Source organism: Cynocephalus volans, chromosome 3 (assembly GCF_027409185.1).
Source record: "Cynocephalus volans isolate mCynVol1 chromosome 3, mCynVol1.pri, whole genome shotgun sequence".
In the NCBI taxonomy this organism is placed as follows: Eukaryota; Metazoa; Chordata; class Mammalia; order Dermoptera; family Cynocephalidae; genus Cynocephalus; species Cynocephalus volans.
In genome coordinates, this window is record NC_084462.1 from 150,933,461 (window position 1) to 150,960,490 (window position 27,030).

At 34.2% G+C, this 27,030-nt stretch overlaps 1 protein-coding gene across 3 annotated transcripts in view; it reads left to right on the forward strand.

Moving 5' to 3' along the window:
- The window catches only part of SLC39A9 (solute carrier family 39 member 9), a 49,153-nt gene that overhangs the window by 10,065 nt on the left and 12,058 nt on the right, over positions 1-27,030 (forward strand). For all 3 annotated transcript variants that reach the window (XR_010022986.1, XM_063091496.1, XM_063091497.1), the window contains exons 2-3: positions 9,111-9,219; positions 23,755-23,952. Coding sequence is in view for 2 of the 3 variants with exons in the window: in XM_063091496.1 (XP_062947566.1) it covers positions 9,111-9,219; positions 23,755-23,952 (307 nt within the window). In the remaining variant the exon portion in view is untranslated. The remainder of the gene's footprint in view (positions 1-9,110; positions 9,220-23,754; positions 23,953-27,030) is intronic.

Below are 27,030 nucleotides of genomic sequence, written 5' to 3' on the forward strand. Positions count from 1 at the left end.
CAATAAGTCACAGCCTGACAGCACGGGGGGAGGGGACAGAAAAAAACATTTCGAATTATTGCAGAACCTTAAAGTGCATTTTTTTGGAACTACTTAGTGAAGGTAAAACATATCTATGTTCACATTAAGGGCATTCTGCTCTTTAACTCAGCCAAAGCACAATAATTAATAATAATAGCCACAGTGTCAACATATGTGTAAGCCACAATGTCAGCTTTGTTGATCTTAACAGTAACCTTGAAAGAGAAGAATTCTTATGCTGTTTGTAGATGAAGAAACAGCCTCAGATAGTAAGTACAGAGACACTATTTATATATCCTCTAATTTAATTAACAAAATTTTAAAAATGCCTGGCTATATAATAGAGCCAGTTTGTGGAAAATTTAGAAAACATACTGTGTAAAAGGAAAATAAAATTATTATCCTATTGTTCAGTTAGAATCAGTAGTAACATTTTTGTTTTTTTCCATTCTTTTTTTCAATTTGCATTTTTTGACATGTGATATATGTATAATTTTACATTCTCCCTTCTTTTACCTGGTAGTATATTATAAGCATATTTCTTTATTGTTAACTTGTCCTTGGTATTTTTTAATGTCTTCATTACATTCAGTTATTTTATGTACTGAAATTCGTGCTGTGCATTTGTTTTCAAGTTTTTGCCATGATAATAGTGTTGTATGAATGTTTTTGGAGTCTAAAATTATGGCCATATTTCAGATTATTGCCTTGGGGTAAAATGACAAGGTCAAAGGGTATAAGTGTTCTTAAGAAGGTTCATTTTTATTACCAGTTTTTTAAGATGCATTTTTTCCAACAAATGCAAATGATACTGTATTCTCACAAACAATAAGTATTATCATTGTTTATTTCAAAAATTTTACTAATTTGATAGAGAAAAAATATTTTTATTATTTTAGTTTGCTCAGTTCATTTGGACTCCCTAATGATATATTTATTGTCAGTGCTTTCCCAGGTTCTTTCCCAATGGGTTTTTGTTTGTTTTGTTTATGTGGTCACATTGAACAATCTTATCATGAGATTTCCATTTATGTTTAGTTCTTTTATGTTTAGAGAAGACTTTTATGCAAAAAGGAAAACAAATTAGTCTTGTTTTCCAAGATTGGAGGAAGTGGCATTAATAAAGTACTTGCTTGTTATCACTTCCTAGAAGACGTTCAGTAACCTTTATGTCAAATGAATTAGGGAAGGGGAAGCCCATATGCCACTGGCAAAATGGCAAATATTATAGCACTGTTCACTTGAACTTTTATCCAAGTGTCTGAGTTTTGTTATTCTTGTAGTAGAGGTGCTTAGATGCTTTTTCTGCATGCTATTGATGATGTTGAAGATAAGTAATAACACTTATACTGTATGCTAAATGTGCTAATATCCTACTCCTACACAGTAATAATAGTAGTAGTAGCCACTTTTTACAGAGGAGGACACTGAAGCATAGGAAGGTTAAAGAACTTGCCCAGGTTCACACAGCTGCTACTTAGAGCCAGGAAGCTTTTGGGCATCTTATTTCAATATGAAGACCGGAAGAACAAAATTTAGATCTGAGTTTTCTTCATTACCTGTTACAAACACTTAGCAGCAAATAATACAGTGACTAAATTGACATTAGGAAATGCCTTCTTCTTGAAGCAGGTTTGCTTGTTAGAATATGGAGAAAACTTTTGTTGCCTGAAGAAGAGTGATATTTTATCTCTTCAGTGCCTAGAATTTTGAAGGGATCAGTCTTACAATGAGATTCATCTTCGGTTTTTTTAAGGAAATGGTAGTTGATGCTTTGAGTACTAAAATGGGCATGGTACAAGGAAGATTGAGATAAAGCCATTTTCAACATCAAAAGTTTTTAAAATTACTGTCTTACATTTAGTTGAACCAGTTTGTTGACTGTTTCTGTGAGCAGGAAAAGAAAAACCATTTAATTACCTTGGTGTCTGCCAAGCAAATTAAACTGACTTCAGGGTTTTGCACTGATAGTTAATGGTACTAAGTACAAGCTGTTGTTTTAATTAATACATCTGGTTGATCCTTTGGCTCAGTCAGGCTACAACTGTGAAATTCTAAAATGAGATAACATAAAACCAATGGCATTGCACAGTTCATGCCTCTCTTGAGCAAATATTTCAGTTCTCTGACAGAAACTATTACTTTGGGAGCTCTCTTTTCACCTGGAACTACACTTGGAATTTGTAGTTTTTCATTTAAATATACCCTTTTAATGATTTATCTTAAGCAAAGGAGAAACCTGTCAGCATTTTCTTAACTTTGACATATTTACAATTTGACATTGAACCCCAGGGTGCAAAGTTGTGTGAAAGAATACAGCCATACAGAAGATAACACACAGCCACATCTCCTGTGCGGGAAACAAATCACATTGAGTCTTAAATGATTCAGGCAGTTAAGAAATTTTTTCCAAATAAAAATTGAAACTGTAACCCCTGGCAGTGATGCTTATTTTTTTGACTACTGGTTTTTTCATCAAAAGTGTTACCTATGTAATACTGGCCACCATAAAAAGGCTAATAGATATTTATCAAGCTGGCAAAACTTTTGTAGGACAGTCTTTGTTCACTTTGCTGAAGAGTGAAACAATGACTGAACAGGTTTTTAGCTTCTTTGGAAAAAATAGATGTCATTAAAGATATTTGCATTAATGAGACAAATGACAGCATCACCTCACATTTACTATGGTGGAATCCTATTATGGGCCTTTATTAATTGTATTTGTATACCCCTTGAGCCAAATCATAAATTCTGAATCAACTTGTCACTGAAAATTCTTGATATAGTTACATTTATAAGGAATATGTCAGGCCTATTTCCCAGCACAAGTATTCTAAAGAGGTTCCACAGCATTTGTTTATATCTGTTATATAAACAGGTATTTGTTTTTGGTATATTTGTTCCACGTATTTGTTGATATCAGAGACAGTGAAGTGTCAGGTATCAAGTCCCCAGTGCCTTGCGTGGTGCTGGGCATTTAATTCATTCTTTCAATAAATAGTTAGGGAGAAACTGCTGTGTGTCAGATACTGTCCTATAAACTAACTCAGCAATAAATTAAAAACAAAAATCTGCCCTGGCAGAACTTACAATTTTGGGGGGAAGGGATTACAGGGACAAACAGTAAACATAGTGTTCAGTGGTGTTTAGCTTCATTTGATAAATAAATGTGCTTTACCTAATTTCAAAATGGACTGAAAACATAATACAGTAATTTTATCTCACCCTGCCTTTCTTTTAAGGAAATAATACAAAGCTAGTTGATTCACTCAGGTTTACCTTCATGATCTCCTCCTACAAACCCTCAAATTCTTTGTTTCTGAATTTTTAATGGTATGATAATATTATGCTTGCACTTAGATCAGGGTTTCAAAGGCCAGTAATATTTTTGAAATTTGGGAGAATTGATATAGAATTGCCTGCTTTTAATTTTGCCAAGTAAGGACACTAAAAGTAAAAACAAAAGCTATTGTCTCCATTATTTATGGAAAGAAAGGACATTTTAATACCAAAAAGTAGGTATGACATAATCTCAGAATAAAGAATAGTCCTGTACATTAAAGAGATAAAACTTTAGGGCCGAGCCCATGGCGCACTCGGGAGAGTGCGGCGCTGGGAGCGTGGCGACGCTCCTGCCGTGGGTTTGGATCCTATATGGGAATGGCCGGTGCACTCACTGGCTGAGTGCTGGTCACGAAAAAGACAAAAAAAAAAAAAAAAAAAAAAGATAAAACTTTACGAAGTGCTCATTATATTGTCCTTATTTTTCTTATTTTGTCATGGATCTTTAGAAACTATCAATAGAGAACAATCAATAGAGAATAATTATGATTTTGGTTTTCCTCCTGATGTTGTGAAGGTATTTTGCTGACTCACTATTTAAAGCAGTTGTGTAAATATCATATTTTTTTGGAGGTAAATTTTTATAATGGGTTGTATGTATTGTGCTATGAGATGAACATTGTTATGGAATGATTGAACCAGGCAGCAGAGTGCAATGTCAAATCTGATTATCTCTCTACTACTAACTAGCCTACCCATGGGATCTTGGGCAAATCAATTCTCATCTTTGGCCTTTGATTCTCCATCTATATATTGAGATAGGATCAATTCTTAACATTTCCTTCCAGTTCTTAAACTTGAATTCTATGATGGTAACTTTGGTAGCCAATATTCCTCTTTTTAAAACATGTGTCTAAAGATTAATAAAAACCTTTATTGTGTCTCTTTAAAAATTTGGACCAAGTTTCTGTTCATTTTCCTTCAGCTGAGAGCACTTAATTGTTCATACATGATTAACATAGAGTTGTACTTTCATGACTGCGCTTTAAAGATTTACCGTGATTTTTTTGTAATGGCATTAGCTGTACAGAGATTCAACTATTTTCCAGTTTGCTAGTATCTTTGGGAAATTCTTATTAAAAAAAATTTTTTTTTGTACTAATCTTATTCTCAATATTCTTTTAAAAATTTTTATTTTTTATTGTGACATAGTTGATTGTACATATCTGTAGGTTACAGAGTTGAATATCAACACCCATGTGCAATAAATAGTATATTGAATAAATAGTATATTCAACAGTATACAATATAACTGTTTTTGTGTCCCTTTACCAATTTCTCCCTTACCTCCCTCCCCCTTTCGAAATTCTTATAAAATTTTTATTGTGATAGATAACATTCAAAATTTGGCCCATGTAAATCAGTGAGTTGAATTATGGGTAATTTCACCTTGGAAACAAGAATACCTAAGATATTAGATTAGATTGAATTAGTAAAATAAAAAGGCAGTGTTTTAGGGGAATTAACGTTTTACTCTCTTAATTGGTTTGAAGTTTTTGTAGTGCCCATAGATGTCTAAGTTATTCTGGATGTATCCCTTAGTTATCTTAAGTGGTACAGCTTCTTCTGTAACTTAATTTGTGGCATGCAAGCCTGAAAAACTTACCTCTGCTCCTGCTTTTAAACTTTGTCTCATTGTAGTCCTCCATGTGACCCCAAGTGTAGAGTATGATGAAGCTCTTGGAAAGTGCCTAGTGAATTGTGGATTGACCCAAAATTGTGAACACCTCTGGTTTCCCCGTGCAGTTATTGACATAAAATTGTGATGAATTATTTTTAAGGAATACCTGAATGACAGATGAGTTTATTTAAGGAAAATATTTGGAAGTGCCTTTTAATATTTTACATAGATAGACCTTGGATGTTGGTTTCAAAGAGCTGCCACGGGGCCGGCCCGTGGCTCCTTCGGGAGAGTGTGGTGCTCATAACACCAAGCCAAGGGTTAAGATCCCCTTACCAGTCATCTTTTTAAAAAAACAAAAAAACAAAAAAACACAAAGAGCTGCCATGAAGAAGCCTTATTGAAATTGAATAGTTCTAAAATGAATCTTTTCAGAGTTCTTGGCTGAATAAATTACCACCTAGTTTTTTGTTTGTTTTTTCTTTTGTAATAAAAATGTAATTTTATAGAGTGAAAGGTACAGATCTTAGGATGGTTTGATAAATGTTAGCAAAAGTATACAAATGTAACTAACATTCCAATCAAGATATAGAACATTTCCATCATTCTGGAAAGTAACTTGGAGCCACTCTCCTGTTAATCCCCTCTGCACTGCCTCCCCTCTCTCCTTCCTTCCATCGCTCACCAGAGACATCCACTGTTGTGATTTCTATCAGCATAGATTAGTTTGGCCTGTTTTTAAACTTCATATAAATGGACTCATGTAGTACATATTCTTTTGTATAAGCCTTCCTTCACTCAAACATCTGGAAAATGTTTTTGAGATTCACTCATGTTGCTGTATGTAGCAGTAGTTTATTCCTTTTTATCACTGAGTAGTATTCCATTGCTTAGGTATACCACAATGTGTTTATCCATTCACCTATTGGTGGACATCTGATCTAGATTGTGGCTATTATTGAAAAAGCTTCTATGAACATTCTTGTACACGTTTTTGGTGGATGTAAGTTTTCATTTCTCTTGGGTAAATACCCAGAAGGGAATGCTGGTTTAACTTTATACTAGACTGCCAGTTTTCCAAAGTGGATGTACCATTTTATGCTCCTACCAGCAATGTATGAGAGTTCCAGTTGCTCTGTACCCTTGTCATTGTTAAGTATTGTCAGTCTTTTAAATTTTGGACATTTTAGTGCATGTGAAAAAGTATCTCACATAGTTTTGATTTGCATTTTTCTGATGACTAAATGATGTTGAGCTTTTCATGAGTTTATTGGCCATTCATGTATCTTTTATGAGATATCTATTCAGTGCTTTACCCATTTTTTGTTAGGTGGTTTGTCTCTTATTATTGAGTTGTAGAAGTTCTTTATATATCAAATAAAAGTCCCTTGTCAGTGTCTTTGGTGGAGTTCCCCGGAAAACTGTGAGGAGACTTGCATGCAGGAACTTTATTGTGGAGTGCTCTTGGGAATATAACTCTGTGAGAGAATAAGCAGGATTAAGCAGATAGAGAAGTTGAAGTGTAATTCAGTGGCAGTCCACCCCACGGCAGGCTCTGTAGTTGGATGGCCCTTCAGAGAGTCCTGAATGGAGGAAATGAAGTCAGGCTTCATACCTCCCTCCACACAATCCCAGTGGGCTAGTTACTGGATGTGGACTGCCCTGGGGGAGGGGATATAACCTCAGGTTAGTCATTTGCCTTTGGCCCAAGGTCAGTTCCTCAGAGGGATTCAACTGTGAGCCATCAGTAGGCAACACTCCCAGCAGCTGGAAGAACAGGTATCTCTGACCAGAAGGGGACTGAAGTAGACAGTGCTTCCACAGCATCCACCACAGATTATTTCCACTACAGATATATGTACTGTGGATATTTTCTTCCACTCTGTATTCTTGTCTATTCATTTTCTAAAAGGATCAGCAAACGTTTTAAATTTTTATATTGAATTTTTTTCTTTTATGTTTTGTGTTTTTTGTATCCTTGCTTGGAAATCTTTGACTATCCTGAGACTGCAAAGATATTCTCCTACATTTTCTAGAAGCTTTTGAATTTTAGGTCTTATATTTAGCTGTATAATCCATGAAGAATTAATTTCTGTGTGTGATGTGAGCTACCCATAATTCTTGAGAGCAATCAGTTCTTTTCCTTTTAGGTACATCCCTTTCATCACTTCTCATCTTCCCTTAATTTGCAAAGCCGGGGCAGCTTTCATTTCTGTTTCCCGGAGTAGAGCATAGTCAAATGCTGACAGGACAATTTATCCATTCGTTTGAGTGGAGAGTTATGAAACCAAGTCCCTGAAAGAAAATAATGTACTTAGTCTGGCTCAGTTTTACTCTGATTTTTGTCCTTCCCTCGGAGCGATACTTTACATTCATGAAATCTTTGAAAAATAAAGGTGATTTTTATGAATTGATTAGAGAGAATGATGAAAAGACTAATTAATTACTATATCACCTTCTACACAGAATTGAGCTGTTTTTTTCATCTTGTGTTCTCTGCTCCGAGTTTGCAGTTTGTCTCAGTTGAAAACTGTGATTAGCAGTATTTGGGGGAGTTTAGTAATTTGAAAAAGACAAAAAATCTTATAATAGCTCAGTATTAAATAGTAAAATAGTAACACTAGTTGTTTGGTGTCATTTTTCTACAATGCTTCAATCACTTTCTTCTGTTGCCTCATATCTTCACAAGATATGTAGAAATATTCTTATTTTACAGATGAAGAGTTAATGAGTTATTAACTGATTAGGTCATGAAGTCAGTTCTGTCTCCCAAGCCAGTGCCGCATCCACTGGATGCCTTAACAATACTCTCAGTTTATAAGTAGGTAATGGCCATCCTGAATGCAGCAAGGGCTGACCTGGCCTGGGTGCTGGGGATTGGGGGATTCCCCTCTTACTATATAGCAAGTATTAGTTGGTGTTGACATTATAGCTGTTGTTCCCCCTTTTCAGTAGAGACACAATAAAATCCCTTTCCTTCTCTCCAAGCAAGGAGGGGCTAATGTTTCAACCAGCCTTTCAGCTAAGGACCCATTTTCCATAGAGACAGTATTTGTAAAAGCTAATTAGGCCTCCAACCTCACAGTTGGAAGTTCAGTAGTTTATCAGAGGTGATATAGCTACTGTTATTTTTGATAACCTCATAAAGGAAACTGACACAGAAAGATGAAGTACATGATATACAGATCATTTTTCATTCTTCTGAAATCTCAGGAAGCCATATTACGATACACTATGGCTTTGAGAAATTTTGAAATTTAGTCTTTTGTATTTTGTATGACAGAAAGTAGTTTCTCAAAGAAACCTGAATAAAAAGAAAACAGTTGGGATTAGGTTGGATTAAAACCATAGAATAATTTTAGTATTGACATCTAAATACATTTTTTTCATCATATGAGTAATACATGTTCATTGTAGATAAATTATAATTATGTTTTATAAAGTATATATTATAATTATATATGTTTGTAATTATAAAGTAAAAATTTATTAAGGGTTTAATGTACACTTATTCTACTTATATGTACAAATACTTTTTAAATAAATATGAGATTATCAATACACATTGTTTGCCATTAACTTTTTCCTCATAGCAGTACATCATGACTTTTTATATCCATGAATAGACTTAATCATAATTTTTAATGGCTGAGTACTATGGTAATGTGATAAAGTATTATAGCTTATTTAGCTAATCTCCTTTCTTGGACATTTGGATTATTTTCAGGTTTGCACTCTTAATCAGTGCAGTGGTCATCTTTGCATTCTTCCTTCTTTCTTATGACAAATTTCTACAAGAGAAATTTCTGAATCAAAGAATTCACATTTTTGAGGCTTTAAACTCAATTGCCAAATCGCAGTCCAGATAAATTGTAGTAACCTTCCCTCCAGTGTTAGACAAATGTACTCATTTTCCCTGGTATGGATAGTAGACATTTTTCCACATCATTGCCAGCCTGGTCAATTTAAAAATGGCATCTCCTTGTTTTAATTGGCATGTTTACTGGCCATCATAGATGTTGACCTCACAAAGGAGCAGCTCACAGTCTTTTTTACAGATACTTCAGAAACTTTTTCCCATTTAATAATCAGTCTTTTCAATGGTTTCTTTTTGTTTTCTTTCGAGGAGCGACTGAAGCTGGTTACTGTTTTGGGTGCTGGCCTTCTCTGTGGAACTGCACTGGCGGTGATAGTGCCTGAAGGAGTACACGCACTTTATGAAGATATTCTTGAGGGTAAGAAAGAAAAGAGCCTTATCTGAGATATGTTATTGACCTGCAGTATTGACAGGAGAAGCTTAGTGGTATTTTTTCTGAACACAGTTCATGTTTACCATAGAATTCTACACTGACACAAGTTCTTAAGAGATACCTTTTGATGTCTTTGACACTGACCACATCCTTAGTAGTTTGTGAATTGAATGCCCCAGTTCATGAATACCACTTAATATTTATTTGCAATAATGTGTGAATTCTAACCATTTTAAATATGACAGTTCTTTTTTAATGCCTATTCAAAAACTTCCCAGGTCCCACATGATAGTAGTTGTAATTTTGGAGTTCTTTAGTTAAAAAAAAAAAAAAAAAAAGATAATACATGTATTTGGATTCAAGACCGTTTATAGTAAACTTTATAGATAATTAGTGAGGACACATACAGTAAAGCATAACTACAAAATTAAAGAGGCCTTTTCTGACCTGATAACAACAAACAGAGAGAACGGTATACCTGTGTGAGAGTAAATGCTTGGTGGTCTTCTTGGTTCACTCACAAGCTAAGTAATTTTGTTCTTCACACTACCTGAAGCATGCTTGATTCACATTTGTGACTCAGCAAAATCAAATAACTATATGTCATGAAACTTCACAGTTACTTGTGAAGAATTGAAACCACAACTGTTAAATCATTGAGCTGAATCCTGAAATGCCAAGTGTCTGTTTGATGTTAAGAATAATATAGGGGCTGGCCAGTTAGGTCAGTTGTTCGGATCCCAATACCAGCCATTCCCCGCTACCTCCAACTCCCCCCCCCCAAAAAGAATAGTACAAAGAGGTAGGCACCTTCCATATTTCTTACTAGATAAAATATAATAAAGTCTTTTTCAGATCTTTGTAGAGGAAAAGAACTGTGTTCTTTGTTCAGAATGATGATGCTCCTGGGCCTGGGGTATGAATATGGGCATAGTGATGTTTGATGGGCGAAGAGTGGTGGCAGAAGTTATATATGAGGATTGTGGGAGTTTTATTGCAAAAGAGGACAGGGGCTAGAGATTGGTCAACTTTAGGGGAAAACAGTAATAAATCAGGAGCCCTAGAGCAGTGGTTTCTACTTTTTGAGGTCACACATCCTACCAGTGGAAAAATGATTTACATGACTATTGTACTGATTTACTATGTGCATTATAAAACACATTCCTAAAATAGAAAAAATTTTTTCTTTGATTTTTTTTTTTTTAATTGACATGTACATTATATATTGGGTATAGAGTTACATTTCAATACATACATGCAATGTGTGATGATCAAATCAGGGTAACTAGTGTCTTTATCATTACAAAAATTTATCATTTCTTTGTGATGTGAATATTTGATCTCCCCTCTTCTAGCCATTTATGAACATAGCATACATTATTGTTAATTATAGGTGCCTAGCACTACTGTATACCATTGGGACTTATTCTTCCTATCTAGCTGTAATCTTGTATCCACTAGCCCACCTATCCCCTCTCCCGCTTCCCCTTCTCTGCCTCTAGTAACCACATAAATAGAAAAATTCTGAAGTCTGCAATTTAAAGTAAATAGAGAAGATCAGTATTTTCTTTCACATCCCAGTGAATCATCTTGAATTTTTCTGAAATGTGATTATTCCACCATAGAAATCATTGTCCTGGTGTAATTCTTTGAGGGAGGGTTACATTTTAAAAGTATAGTTTTCTGGCCCCCAGCCTAGACTACTAAATCAGAATTTCAATGGAATGTACCTTGGAATATGTATTTTTAACAATTTGTCTGTGATTCTTATTATATAAGTTTGGGAAACACTGGAGTAGAGGAAAGAAGGTGTCAGGTATAGCTTCTTCTTTTTTTCTTTTTTAACATAACAGTTTGAGATATAATTCACATACCATACTCTTATTTCAGGTATAGTTTTAAGGTTAAATTTAGCTATGATGTGTCAGGTTGCATTCTTTTATTTTTGGTTTCCCTGATTTGGGGCCCCAAATAGTTTTGTGCATTCATTTGAAAACAGATCACAAAGTGTTTTACAAACCTGCCCTTCTAAAAATAAGAATTTTGGTCTCTTTAACCTTTCATCATAGGTTAGTTTTCAGCCTTAAGCCATCACTTAAAATTTTTTGTATTATTTTAATTTATATATTTTACTTTCATTCTTGGTGTTTACATCTGTGAGTTTTGACAAATGTATGGAGTCATGTTATTACCACTGCAATTAAAATATAGAACATTTCCATCACCCAAAAAATATTCCCTCATGCCATCCTTTTGTAGTCAAAACTTTTCTCCACTCCTAACCCCTGGCAACCACTGATCTCTTCTCTGTCTCTATAATTTTGCCTTTTCAGAATGTCATATAAATAGAATCATGTAGCATTTGGGTCTGGCTTCTGTCACTTAGTGTAATGAATTTCAGGGTCATCATATTGTTCTGTGTTTCAGTAGTTAGTACCTTTTTATTTCTGAGTATTCTGTGTTTGGATGAACCATATTTGTGTATTCCCTCACCACTTGGAAGACTTATGGGTTGTTTCCAGTTTTGATGATTATGAATAAAGTCGTTGTGAACATTCATGTATAGATTTGTGTGTGAACATGAGTTTTTATTTTTCTTTTGTAAATACTTATAAGTAGATTGCTGGGTTATATGGTTTAACTTCATAAGAAATTGACAAACTCTTATCAATAATGTATGACAGTTCCAGTTCTCCCTTTCCTTACCAACACTTGGTGTTATCTGTTTTTAGTTTTTTGCTTGTTTGTTTGTTTTTAGCCATTCTAATAAGTAGGTAATGATATCTCAATGTGGTTTTAGTGATTCTTATTTGCATTTCTCTTATGACTAATGATGTTGAACATCTGTTTGTGTGCTTAATTGCCATTGTTATGTCTTCTTTGGTGATACCAAGTCTTTTGCCCATTTTTAAAATTGGGTTTTCTTATTATTGAGTTTTGAGAGTTCTTTATATATTCTAGATACAAGTTCTTTAACAGATAGGTGATCTGATCTACTGCCATACCACCCTGAAAGCTCCCAATCTTGTCAGATATGTGATATGCAAATATTTTCTCCTAGTCTTTGGCTTATCTTTCCATTCACTTAACAGTGTCTTTCACTGAGCAGCTTTTAATTCTGATGAAGTCTAATTTATCAATTCTTTCTTTCATGAGTTGTGCTTTTTGTGTCATATCTAAAAACCCTTTGCTGAACCCAAATTCACAAAGATATTCTCTTTTGTTTTCCTTATAATTTTAGGTTTTACATTTATATATATATATATATATATTTTTTTTTTTTGGCAGCTGGCCAGTGTGGGGATCCGAACCCTTCACCTTGGTGTTATGAAACTGTACTCTAACCAACTGAGCTAGCTGGCTAGCCCTATTTTGATACAATTTTGAATACAGTGTGAAGATTCATTTTTTGGCATATGGATGGATGTTCAATAGTTCCAACACAGTTTCTTGAAAAGAGCATCCCTTCTCTATTGTCTTTCCTTTGTCAAAAATCAGTTGGCCATACTTGTTTTGGTCTATTTCTGGATTCTGGATTCTGTTCTGTTGGTCTATATGTCTAAACTTTGCCTCCATTGTCTTGATGACTATAGCTTTATAGCATATATTGAAATCAGGCCATCAAATCCTTCTAACTTTGTTCTTATTTTTCAAACTTGTTTTGGTGTTCCATAAGATCTTTTGCTTTTCCATAAATATTTTAGGGTCAGCTTATCAGTGTCTACAAAAAAATCATACTGGGATTCTGATTGAGATTGAGTTGAATCTATTAATTTGGGGGAGAGTTGACATCTTAAGAATATTGTATTTTCCATTTTATGAGCACAGTATATCTCTCCATTTATTTTGTTCATCTTTGATTTCTTTCAGCAGTGTTATAGTTTTTAGCATACACATCTGTAGATATTTTATTAGCTTTATACCTAAATATTTCTTTTTTGTGTGAAATTGCAAATGATACTTTAAATGTTTTTTTCAATTTCTAGTATTCTAGTATATAGAAATTTGCTAAACTCACTTATTAGTTATAGGCACTTTTTTTGTACATTCCTTGGGGTTTGCTACGTAAAATAATTGTCATCTATGAATAGAGGCAGCTTAATGTTTTCCTTTCTGTTCTGCCTTTTTTTTCCTTTCCTTATTGTATTGACTAGACCATTCGCTAAGAGCTTGATTAGGAATGAAAGTGGGCATTCTCATTCAGTCTTTCACCATTAAGATGTCAGCTATAGGTTTTTTATAGATTCCCCTTTTCAGGTTGAGGAAGTTCCATTTTGTTCCTAGTTTCCTGAGAGTGTTTATCTTGAATGGATGTTGAATTTCATCAGATGCTTTTTTAGTTTGTTAATGTGGTGAATTACAGTGATTGATTTTCAAATGTTGAACTGGACTTGGGTATACTCCTCCCCTCCTTTTGGTTGTTATGCATTATTCTTTTTATATACTGCTGGATTCAGTTTGCTAATATTTTATTAAGGATTTTCTTATCTCTTTTTGAGGTTTGTGATTTTTCTTTCTAAAATTGTCTTTGCATGGTTTTGTTATCAGGGTAATGCTGGCCTCTTATTTTTATTTATTTATTTATTTATTTTTTGGTCCTTTTTTTTTTTTTTGTGACCACGCTCAGCCAGTGAGCGAACCTGCGCTCCCAGCGCCGCACTCTCCCGAGTGAGCCACGGGGTCGGCCCAATGCTGGCCTCTTAAATAGAGTAGGGAAGTATTCCCTTCTCTTCTATATTCTGGAAGAGACTGTATAGAATTGATAATATTTCTTCCTTAAGTATTTGGTAGAATTTACCATCTGGGCCTGGAGTTTTCTGTGTTGGAAGGTTTTTAACTGATATAGGTTAAAGAACCTGAATTCAGGTTCTTTAATTGATATAGGACTTTCATGTTACCTGTTTCTTCTTGAATATGCTTTGGACATTTGTCTTTCAGAGAATTGATTCATTTCTTCCAAATTGAAGAATTTATGGGCATGAAGTTGTCCATAGTAATTTCTTAATACCCTTTTAATGTCTGTAGTAAGGCCTTCTCTTTCATTCCTGATGTTGATCATTTGCTTTGTCTCTTTTTTAAACTTAGTTATTCTGACTAGAGGTTAATCACTTTTATTTTTATTTTTCAAAGGACCGTATTTTTTTTTTCCCCTGTTGGTTTTACTGCTTTCTATTTCACTGAATTCTGCTTTTTATTTATTTTCTTCCTTTTGTTTGCTTTGGGCTTTATTTGCTGGGTTTTTTTTTTTTTTTCATGTTTCTTTAGATAAAAGCTTATTGATATGAGATCTTTCTTCTTTTCTTTTCTTTTCTTTTCTTTTTTTTTTTTAAAGATGATCGGTAAGGGTATCTCAATCCTTGGCTTGGTGTTGTCAGCACCATGCTCAGCCAGTGAGCCAACTGGCCATCCCTATATAGGGATCCAAGCCCATGGCCTTGGTGTTATCAGCACCGCACTCTCCCAAGTGAGCCACGAGCTGGCCCCTTTCTTCTTTTCTAATATAAAAATTTAATGCTATAAATTTCCCAGCTGTCTCTATCATTACTTTTAAAAAGTAAAATATTAATACCACTATTAAAGTTTTTTTAATTAAAACTTTTTTTTTGAGGTGGCTCAACCATGATTTTACCTTTCAACTGAGCTGTCTCCAAATTTTTCACATCCATCTTCATACTTATGAGATTAGTCATATCACTTTAATTAGTTTTTGCTACTCTATTTTTTCCTCCCCACCTTCCCCCTTCTTCTTTAATGTTTATGAAACCAACTCTTCTCTTCAAGAAAGGAGTTTGTTTACATGTTACTACAGCCTATGGTTTTGTTCTTCTGTGACCTTATGATAATTAACAGATTTTTTTTAGAGCTCACTATACCATGTTAACTAAGTACTCTGACACTTTAATAAGCATTATTAAATCTAATTAATGTAAAAAGGAACCTCTTACATACTCTTCTATAATTGTAGCTCTAAAATCACTGGAATTAGATGATTATCAACTTTCACGTGAGAAAACTGTCTTTCTGTAGAAACAGAGGTATTAAGAACTTTAGAGTTTGTTGAGTATTGCAGTGCTTGTTTACTGTGGAGCTAAAATTTGAAACCATTGTAATTGTCTGGACTGTTAAAATTGGTATGTTTAGGAAGACAGACCATTGTATCAAAGACCTAAATATAAATGTGATATACTTATGACTGTCTGGATAATTGTCAAAACAGCTTTTGTCAGGAATGGTTCAATATGGATAGCCCACAAATTTTTACCATTTCTCTAAGAATGCTACATATCAGATATGTTAGAGAGGTACAATTACCTGTTGCTTTTTCTGTCATTTTGCTCTGCATTTAAACAAATGGGGGCCCTAGCGAGAGCACTTAAGCAAAAAAAAAGAGATAAAAGTCATCCAAATCAGACCGGAAGAAGTAAAATTGTCTCTGTCTGCATATGAGATGGTCTTATATATAGAAAACCCTGAGGACTCTACCTCCCAAAAACTGTTAGAACTAATAAATGCAGTAAAGTTGCTGGACACAAAATCAACATACAAAAATCACTTACATTTCTATACACTAATAATGAACTATCCAAAAAAATTATGAAAACAGTCTCATTTACAATAGCATAAAAAATAGAATAAAATAAAATACTTAGGAATAAATTAACCAAGGAGGTGAAAGATCTGTATGCTGGAAACTATAAAACATTGATGAAAGAAATTGAAGATGACACAAATAAGATATCCCATGTTCATGGATTGGAAGAAATTAATATTGTTAAAATATTCATACTACCCAAAGCAATTTACAGATTTAATGCAATTTCTATCAAAATTCCAATGGCATTTTTCACAGAAATAGAAAAAACAATACTAAAATTCATATGGAACCACAAAAGACCCTGAAGCCAAAAGAATCTTGAGCAAGAAGAAGAAAACTGGAGGCATCACACTGCCTGTTTTCTAAATATGCTACAAAGCTATGGTAATCAAAATAATATGGTACTGGCATAAAAAGAGATATATAGACCAATGGAATAAAATAGAGAATCCAGAAATAAATCCATACATTTATACTCAATTGATCCTTCGGTAAATGTGCCAAGAACACACAAAGGATTGTTTCTTCAATAAATGTTGTTGAGAAAACTATATATCCACGTGCAGAAGAATGAAATTGGACCCTTATTTTACTCCATATACAAAAATCAACTCAGATTAAAGACTTAAATGTAAAACCTGAAGCTGTAAAACTAATAGAAGAAAACATAGGGGAAAGGTTTTTGACACTGATCTGGGCAATGATTTTTTGGATATGACCCCAAAAGCATAAGCAACAAAAGCAAAAATGGACAAATGGGATTGCATCAAACTAAAAAGCTTCTGCACAGCAAAGGAAACAACAGAGTAGAGAGACTTCCTATGGAATAGGAGAAAATATTTGCAAATTGTACATCTGATAAGAGTTTAATATCCAAAATATATAAGGAATTCATCAGTTTAATAGCAAGAAAGCAAATAACCCAATTTTAAAAATGAGCAAAAGACCTGAATGGACATTTCTCAAAAGAAGATATACAGATGGCCAACAGGCATATGAAAAAATGTTCAGCATCACTAATCATCAGGGAACTGCAAAGCAAAACTACAGTAAGATATCACCTCACACATATTAGAATGACTGTCACCAAAAAGACAAAATATAACAGGCATTGGCAAGGATGTGGAGAAAAGGAAACCTTTGTACACTGTTGGTGGTAATATAAAACAGCTATTATGGAAAACAATATGGAGGTTCCTCAGAAAATTAAAAGTAGAACTACCATATGATCCAGCAGTCCCACTGCTGGGTGTATATCCAAAGGAAATGAAAGTATCTCAAAGAGATATCTGTACGCTCATGTTCAGTGCAGCATTATTCACAATAGCCAAGCTATGGAATCAGTGTAAGCGTCTGTCAATGGATGAATGGATGAAGAAATTGTGATATACACATACACACAGAGGAATATTATTCAGCTTTTAAAAAGATGAAATCCTGCCATTTGCGACAACATGGACAAACCTGGAGGACATTATGCTAAGTGAGATAAACCAGGCATAGAAAGACAAATACTACACCATCTCCTTATATGTGGAGAGTAAAGTGGTCAAATTCATAGACAGAGAGTAGAATGGTGGCTATCAGAGGCTGGAGAAAAGGGGAAATGGGGAGATGTTGGTCAATGAGGACAAAGTTTCAGCATGTAAGTTTTGTAGAATAATGTCCAGCAATGTGACTGTAGTTAACCATGTTATATTGTATATTTGAAATTTGCCAAGAGAGTACATCTTAAGTGTTCTCCCAACAGAGAGAGAGAGAAAAGTAACCATGTGACATGATAGATATGTTAATTAGCAAGATTGTGGTGAATATTTTACAATGTATACACATGTCATATATTAAGTCATATACCTTAAATATATACAATTCTTAATTGTCAGGTATACCTCAGTTAATCAAGAAAAAATGTGAATGAATGAAAGAATGAATGAATAGGGTTAAATCTGGTATTATATTTAACTCTTGCCCTGTTGTTCATTAATAAAAGTAGAGCTCTTTTAAACTCTTGCTACTTTTTAAAACTCTTTTAAACTCTTTATTTTCAGGACTCCAAAACAGAAATGATTGTAGATCCATCTCTTTTACCTCTTTCTTTGTCTGCTAAACTGTCTGGTGTCTGCTTTTACCCTGCCCCCTCCTCTCCCCTCCTCCCAACATTGTTTTGTTCCAATTTTAGTATATTTGCTGCTAAAACAAGCACCCAACATTGTTTTATTTCTCAGTATTGTATCTGACCAGATAGGCCAAATATTTAACATGCAATGTTTAAAAGTGAATCTCCCAAATTAATTCCATTTAGTATACTTCTGTGTTCCTGAACATTTAGTGAGTACTTACTGTATGCCAGGTATTTTGCAAAGCTCTTCACATATATTGTCTAATTTAATTGTCACAGCAGCCCTCTGAGGTGGATACTGTTTTGTAGATCAAATTTTTGAGGAAATTGAGCCACAAAGAGTTTGAAAAACTAGCCAGTAAGTGTCAGGACCAGGATTTGAACACAGGCAGTCTTTCTCTAAAGCCTACACTCTATATGACAGTCTGTTACATGATATACATCATAAGGAATTTTAAATCACCATCAGTGTTTATCTGTTAAAGAAATCTAAGTTTTCTAACTTATAATAAGAGATTTATTTCTTTCAGAAACAATAATGTTTTGATTGAGTCATTAACATTCCTTTAAAATGTGTCCGTTTTATGTATTTGGCTATGATCAGGTTTTCTCTTTTACAGTAGAAACAGAATAAATCATAGTGAAATAAGAGCTACTCTACCCTTACTGCAGAAAACACATGTAAAGTGTAAAGAACTATTTGCCTTTTCCAGAGAAAAAAGTATGTAATAGAGAGCTATTAAGGTTGTAAGCTATGAGTAGACATTAAGAAATTAAAAACAATCAACAAAGGCCAAAAATATAAAAATCAAAACTAGGATCACCTAAAAAAGAAAAAGAAAATAAACCCAGATTACCTGAAGGTTTGATTCATCAAATAATTGTGCATTGGTCCTTTGTATATGTGGGTTCCATATCTACAGATTCAACCAACCTCAGATCAAAATGTCTGGGGGAAGAAAAAAACTATAAAAAATAATACACATGAAAAATACAGTATAACAACTATTTACATATTATTTACATAGTATTAGGTATTATAAGTAATCTAGATTAATTAAAGTATATGGGAGGATGTGTATCGGTTATATGTAAATACTATGCCTTTTTATATAAAGGACTTGAGCATCCATGGATTTTGGTATTGAGGAGGGGTCCTAGAACCAATTCCCCATGGATACTCAGGGACAACTGTACTGTCCTTTATAGAGGTACATGTTAATCTGAAGGAGAAGCGCCAGTGAATCTTTTCAAGGAGTACTAGTAAATGGATTCTATCACATTTAAGTTATGTGTCTGTGATGTAGGAAGGCTACATACCGAACTGATGGAACTTACTGGAAGGGTTCTTGTATGAATATCTAGGGAAAGAATAGTGCCCTTAGTGATTTGCTCTGTTAGTGGCATGAGAAAAATGATCATATACACCTGATGCACAATATCCAATGATAATACCATTGGTTTGTGTACTTTGCAGCAGGCAGTATGACGTGGAACGTATCTCATCCAGTGACTTACCAACCAGTATGCTGAGTAAAACAGACATAAAGTGAAAGCTCTTTCATCAATGAGTAATGTATATGCACAACTTAATATATTTTAAATAAATAGCTGATTTGGGGGTCTCATTTTTTGCTAGGTTGATTTGGGGATCTCATTTTTTCTAGGTTGACTTTCATGTCTTAAAGTAGAAAGAAGGATGGTTATATTAATATTGAATATCTGGATCCCACTGCTAATCTATGTATGTACCTTGATAGTTGTCATGTCATTATCACTCACTTTAAAGTTTTTCGGTTAATGCTAGCAAATGAAACCAACAATGCCTACCATTGTATATAATCCAATGAGTATGTCATATTTTTATATAAAGTTAAATTCTACTTAATGTTAAACATCCAGATCTTTTGTCAAAAGCCTCAATCAGTAGCCTACTTATTTCAAGCAATATTCGTTATATGTTGCTGATACTTTTCTTGCCAGAATTTTCCATCAAAATGAGTGTTATACACTTCAAAATGGTAACTTCAGGAAATTATATACTTATACCAGTGTTTGTTCAAAAAAATGTTGCAACTCTTTCTTTATTTAATTTACCTCTAATATGCAGCATATCTTAATGAATATCATCAGTGGCAGCAGAAATCTTGAAAGTAGTTTTGGCTTTGGGACATGTAAAACTTATTCAGTACCAGCCTGCGTAAGAAGATAGATGATCAGTTCATTCAATACCATTTTAGATCAAAAGCAAGTGAAAAGTAATGAGTTTCTTTCTTTCTTTTTTTTTAAAGATGACCAGTAAGGGGATCTTAACCCTTGACTCGGTGTTGTCAGCACCACACTCTCCTGAGTGAGCTAACCGGCCATCCCTATTTGGGATCCGAATCCGGGGCCTCAGTGTTATCAGCACCACACTCTTCTGAGTGAGCCACGGGCTGGCCCTTAAGAGTTTCTTATGATTTATAAACTTGCTTCTGAAGGCAGTACCAAAAGTAGATTTCTAAAATTATATAGATAAAGCATTGTTGGGTAAGATATAGAAGGATTTTAGATGGTATAAGTACCCATCTAAATTTTAAAATTCTGATACAGTTATACTTAATAAAGTGGAATAATATTGACTGTCCTTTGGAAGTCTTTGTAATTAGGCTTGACATTTAGTTTCAGAGCTATGGGCACCTCAAAAGTAATTGTCTTTAAAAATTATTATGCAACTGTTCACAAATAATAGTATGACTAACACCCTTTAATAAGATATTAACCCATGTTCTTATCTGAACTCTTAGCATAACTCTTAGCATATACCTATGTTACCTGTTAAGTCTGAATTTATAAAGAGGCATGTACATAATTTTCTTAAAACATAAGACTAATAAATTATATTTTATTTCCATTAAAAAAAATCTTTTTGGCTAGGAAATAATTAAATGCAGTAACTTTTCAAATGAAATGCCACACTAAAAATTATAGACCTGAAGGCCATTTCTTGCCTTTAGCATCTATTTGTTGTCTGCTAGATTTCTGGCCTTATATTGATTGTTAATAATACACAACTCAAAGATTTTTTATGAACTAAACACACTCATGTTACCATGAGGCCACATTTTAATTGCCCATCATCACTGATTCAAGAAAACTTAATTGTTTTTCGTCTCTGAACTTTCAGGCAATTCTTTGGCTTAAAATCCTTATTGCAGTAATAATTTTGCTTGGTGAGGGACAGGGTGGGCACATACAACCTGCCTATCTTTTTCTCCCAGGCCTATCTAGCATTCAGCTGCTTTTGGTTGACCACTGCTGCCAAGGCTTCTAATATCTGCCCTTTATTCCCAAACCATCAATTTTTTCCTCTTGACAGTCTCTCTTTACCTACAGTAATACTTTCAAAGTGAAGGTAGCAACTCAGTGGGTCTTCAAATCAATTTAGCAAGTTGGACTTGTGACCAGCATTTAAAAAGAGACCGAGGGAGGGACGGAGAAAGAGATAAAGAAATAGCATAGTACATTTCAACCATTGTAAGGTTAAGTATTATTTTGTGAAACTTTTGATCTAGTTTTTCATATAATTGTATGTTTATTAGATCGTGATGTAAAATTTATTTTTTAACTATTAGTCATGGTCTTAAAAGTTTAAAAAACATTGTCATAAATCTAATTTCATTAAGGTTTTATTGATATTCATAGATCTTGTTGAAATTAATAAAATGGAAATTTATTGGCTGGAGGTCTTTTCTTTCTATCTCTTGGGAGCACTCCATTTTAACGTCAGTATAACTCAGAGACATTACAAGAAAAAAAATTACAGGCAGATATCCCTCATGAATGCAGATGCAACAGTCCTTTACCAAATATTAGCGAATTGAGTCCAGCAATATATAAAAAGGATAATACATTTGGACCAGAGTTTATCCCAGAAATGCAAACCAAGGGTTGGATTAGTGTCCAAAAACCAATTCAATTTACTAAATTAATCAAATAAAGTAGAAAAACCATTTGATTATCCTTAACAAGTGCGGGAAAGCATGTGACAGAATTAACTCCATTCCTGAAAAAATTCTCAGGAAACTAGGAAAGAAACTTCCTTAATCTGAGAATAGGCATATTTGAAAAACCTACAGATAACATTGGGAACAAAGCAAGATCGTCTCTTCTTAACCACTTGTATTTTACATTGTACTTGGGATCCTAGCTAGATTCTAGCATGCAGTAATGCCAGAAAAAGAAATAAAAGGCATAAAGTTAAACATGCATACAACCCATCAATTGTGCTCCTAGGTATTTACACAAAGGTAACGAAGACATGTCCACAGAAAGACTTGTACCTGAATGTTATTCAGCAAAAACAACAACAAAAAAAAAACAAAAGAACTACTGTTATACACAAAGCATAAATAAACCTGAAAATATTATGCTGAGCAAAAGAAACCTTACACAAAAGAGTATATATTGTATGATTCCAGCTATATGAAACCCTAGAACAGGGAAAACTCTCTGGGGACGAAAAGCAGATCAGTGCTTGTGTACAGCCATGAGTGACATTGATTTCAGAGGAACACAAGAGAACTTTTTTTGGGTTCCATATCTTCACCTTGGTGGTAATTGCTCAGGTTTTTACATTTGCAGAAACTCATTATGTTTTATGTAAATTATACTTTAATAAAGCTGATTTAAAAAAAAATTCAGACAATTAAAAAATAAGTGAATGAAATAACTGTTAAGAAAAAGTCTTTGGATTAAAAAATTCCTTAAGGAAGGTGAAAAAGTTCTGGGGGTGGATGATGGCGATGGTTGCAGAACATTGTGAGTATATGTAATGTCACTGAATTGTACACTTAAAAATGGTTAAACTGGTATATTTTACATTATGTATATTTTACCTCATTCAAAAAGGTAATAAATAAATAGTTATGAAGAAAAAGCAAAAAACCTCTCAGGAAATAGAAAAATATATAGGTTTTTATTATCTTCAGATGGCATTTGCTTTATGTCCTTCAAAAATAACTTTTTTTAAAAAAATAGGGTCTAGTTAAAACAGGCATGTGCAGTTTCTTTAATTGAAAGGTTAAACAGCTTAATTCTATTATAAATGATAAATATCTACTATATTAGCTTCTATTCATGAAATACAGCAAAGATAAAGATTTTGGCCTTGAAGCACTTAAGTTTCAAATATATGAATATAAAGTAGGAATATCAGTTGGCCAGGTGTCATTTACTGTAATTCAGAGTCTCCCAACCACCTTGATATTTCTAGAACTGAATTTAGACTGAAGTGTGCTTATTAAACTGTGCTTCATTTTTGGTTTCTTGTTAGTGATTGCCCACTGATACTTTTTAAAGCTAAAAATTTTATACTTTATTTGCAATTTTTGTATCAACCGAGGTGTAAAACTAGATGAATTTGATTGTAATTATTTTCATTGTTACTGCTCTTACTGATTTTCATCAGAATAAAACTTATTGTAGTTTCTGATGAGGTTGGCATGAAGGTCTCAGACAGAAAGGAAGATTTGAGGATGTCCCTTTGGGAATATGACTGCTTTCTAGCATGGTGATTTGCTTCCACTTCCCAGGTTTTTAGAATAATAGGCAGTCAGAAGTTCTGCATGCCCAAAGCAGAAGACACTTGGGAATTTTTTTCATCTTGAAGTTTAAGTTGAAGGAGGTTATGACTGGCTGGATTACAGTATAGAAAGCTGATGTCTTTAAAGTAAGTAGAGCTTGCAATACAAAAGAATGGAAGCTTCTATATGAAAATGTTTTTAGTGGAAAAATTATTTTCTCTTTATGGTTTCTTCTTCTCTAGGAAAACACCACCAAGTGAGCGAAACACAGAATGTGATTGCATCAGACAAAGCAGCAGAAGTATCAGTTGTCCATGAACATGAGCACAGTCATGACCACACACAGCTGCATGCCTACATCGGTGTTTCCCTGGTACTGGGCTTCGTTTTCATGTTGTTGGTGGACCAGATTGGCAGCTCCCATGTGCATTCTACTGACGGTGAGAGGCTCCAAGGCTTTCTGGACAGTGCAATAAGTTTGCAATTTAGAAAGTTACATACAATTGATAGGGGCTGGCCAGTTATCTCAGTTAATTAAAGTGCAGTGTTACAACACCAAGGTCCAGGGTTCAGATCCCCATACTGGCCAGGCACCAAAAAAAAAAAAAAACCAATTGAATAATTCAGTCTGTATCATTTGCTTTATTTAGTGTTAAAAGTCTGTCTTCCTCAGGTTCCAGTGAACATTTTATTCACTTGGTGGATCTTGTGAGTTATGGCATGTGGCACAAGGAAATGTTTATTGATTTATTATTCTGCTTGTCTTAAAGCAGTCACATCTGGTTGAGTGTCTACGGCAGAGGTTCTTAAACTATTTGTATGCTATGAAGCCCTTAGGCAGTCTAAAGTCTATGGGCCTTTTATTGGAATATTCTTTTTAAATTTATAAAGTATAATACATAGGATTACATAGAAAACCAGTTATGTTGAAGTACTTGTGTAGTTACCAAAACGTTAGAACAAATTCATGATATAGTAATGTGTGTCTTCTTTATCAGTGCGTTAAGTAACTAGATAATATATTTGAATCTTAAGCAAGTCAGAGTTCAACTTTATTTTTTAGGATATCAGCTATTGTTACTTAGCTTGATTAAGAAAATTAAATTGGAAGGTGGTCTTTAACAAGGCAATATGTATGTCAAGTTGAACATACAGTTGATTTGGGGTTTTTGTTTTGATGGTTACTACTGTAGAAAATCCTGATTCACAAAGGTATTTTCTTAACAAATGTACTTAAACACATTCGTAGCTTGCTTTCCAAGGAAAGATAAGCTTCTTTCAAAGGCAGCTAGGATTCTCTAAGACTTTTTAAGTTTGACTCCAGTCATAGTAACTTTTTAATCTTAAAATTAATGAATACATCTTTGGATAGGTCAACATCTTTTATATGGTTTATATTAAATAAAAAAGGATTCTGATACATGATACAACTTTGATGCCATAGTGATAGAAATACATTTGAGAGTTATAAACCTTTGCAGGGATTTATAGATATCACATATCTCTTTCCAAATATGTTGACAGAGAATTTTGCAGATAGAAAATACAGCATTGGAATGCTACATAGAGTATCTTGGTACCCAGTGGGAGGTCGCATGACTTCCACTTATTTGGTAGCTGGATGAGTATTAGGCGCAAAGTTGCTTAGCAGTTGCCCACCTGTCACATGAGCATCTACAGACAGGAAAATTGTAATCACGCAGTGTGGTAGCAGTTCTATAAGTCCTTCATTTAAAGTAGCGATGAGTAGAAGTGATAATTTCAAAATATCTACAACTGTCAAATAGTATGAAATGATCGGAATTCTTTTGGCAATAAGCTAATGCTAATATTGTGATTTATTGCCTACAATAATAATTAAAGGAAATGCTCAATTTCAGTTAGAGGTTAGTAAAACTAAAAACGCATTTTTTCCAAGTTAATGTCTCTGACACCCCCTGAATTCTACCTGTGTTCTTCTCTGCAGACCCCAAGTTAAGAATCCTTGGTCTACGAAAAAAAATCTGTAGAAAAGCAGGCAAAAGACATGAACAGATATTTCACAAAAGAATATAAAAATGCTCTTTAAACATATGAAAAGATGTTCAATTTCACTTAAAAGGAATACAAATCATAACTACGCTGAGATATCATTTCTCACCAGTTAGGCAAAAATTCAAAAAACTTGATAATACGCTCAACTGGCAAAGCTGCGGTAAAATAGGCACTCTCATATATTGCAGGTGGGACTGCAGAATGGTACAACACCTGTGGAGAGAAATTTGGCAATATCAAACAGAACTGCATATATATTTATTCTTGGACCCAAAAATCCCACTTCTGGGAATTTACTCTGATAATATGGCACCAATATGAAAATACATCTGCACAAGATTACTCATTGCAGCTGTATTTATCATTATAGAATATTGGAAAGTACTTAGATATCCAGTCATAGAGATTGGTTGAATGAACTATGGTATATATACATAATGGCGTATAACATAGCTCTAAAAAGAATAAAGAATCATATTTTTGTCAACTGATAGGGAGAGATTTCCAGGAGAAATTAAGTGGGAAAAAAAAAGCAAAAGTGTAAATGAACACCAAACATATACTATGTTTTGTGTAAGGAAGAAGGGGAAATAAGAAAACATAGATATATCTGCTTAATTTTACAAAAAGGAAACACAAAAAGGATCAGCCAGAAAACTGTATGGAGTGGGGTGGAGGGTGTGTGAGGGCAGAAGGGTTTTAGGAAGGCATGACACTTCCCTGAGCATGCCTTATTGGTATAATTTTGACTTTGGGAAACATATTAATATTCCACATATTCAAAAATGATCAAAATTAGTGTCACTAGCATGCTGCTTTTGTTTTACTTAGTAAGCTATCAGACCAGCCTCCTTATAGATAACTATAAATTCTAGACAAAATGTGAAAAACCACAACCTAAAGACATTGGAGAGTGACCTAAAGCGGGCAAATTCAGGAGGGGAGTCAACATTTGGAACAGCGTGAGTTTCCTATTTTTACTGCTTTTAGCCATCAGTGCACTTTGGGCAGCTAAAACTCTGATAGAAAACTCAGTCTTTCAGGGCCGAGCCCATGGCGCACTCGGGAGAGTGTGGCGCTGGGAGCGCAGCGACGCTCCCGCCGTGGGTTCGGATCCTACATGGGAATGGCCGGTGCACTCACTGGCTGAGTGCCGGTCACGAAAAAGACAAAAAAAAAAAAAAAGAAAAAGAAAACTCAGTCTTTCTGGCCCAAAGAACCAGAGAGAGAGAAACTCAGCCCCTAATTCTCCATATAAACTGCCCAGGTCTCTGGCTAACCCCTGAACCGTGCTTGCTCAGCTAAAGATAAAAGAACTAAACTGAGATTTGAGCACTCCCCAAAAGACAGAGATTTCAGTTTTAGCCAAATCAAGTTACTTAAAGCAAAACAAAAAAAAAATCAACACTCTTTGGAGGAATGTAACAAAGTCCAGGGTATCCACAAGGTAACATTGACAACATTCAGGATATAATCCAAAATTA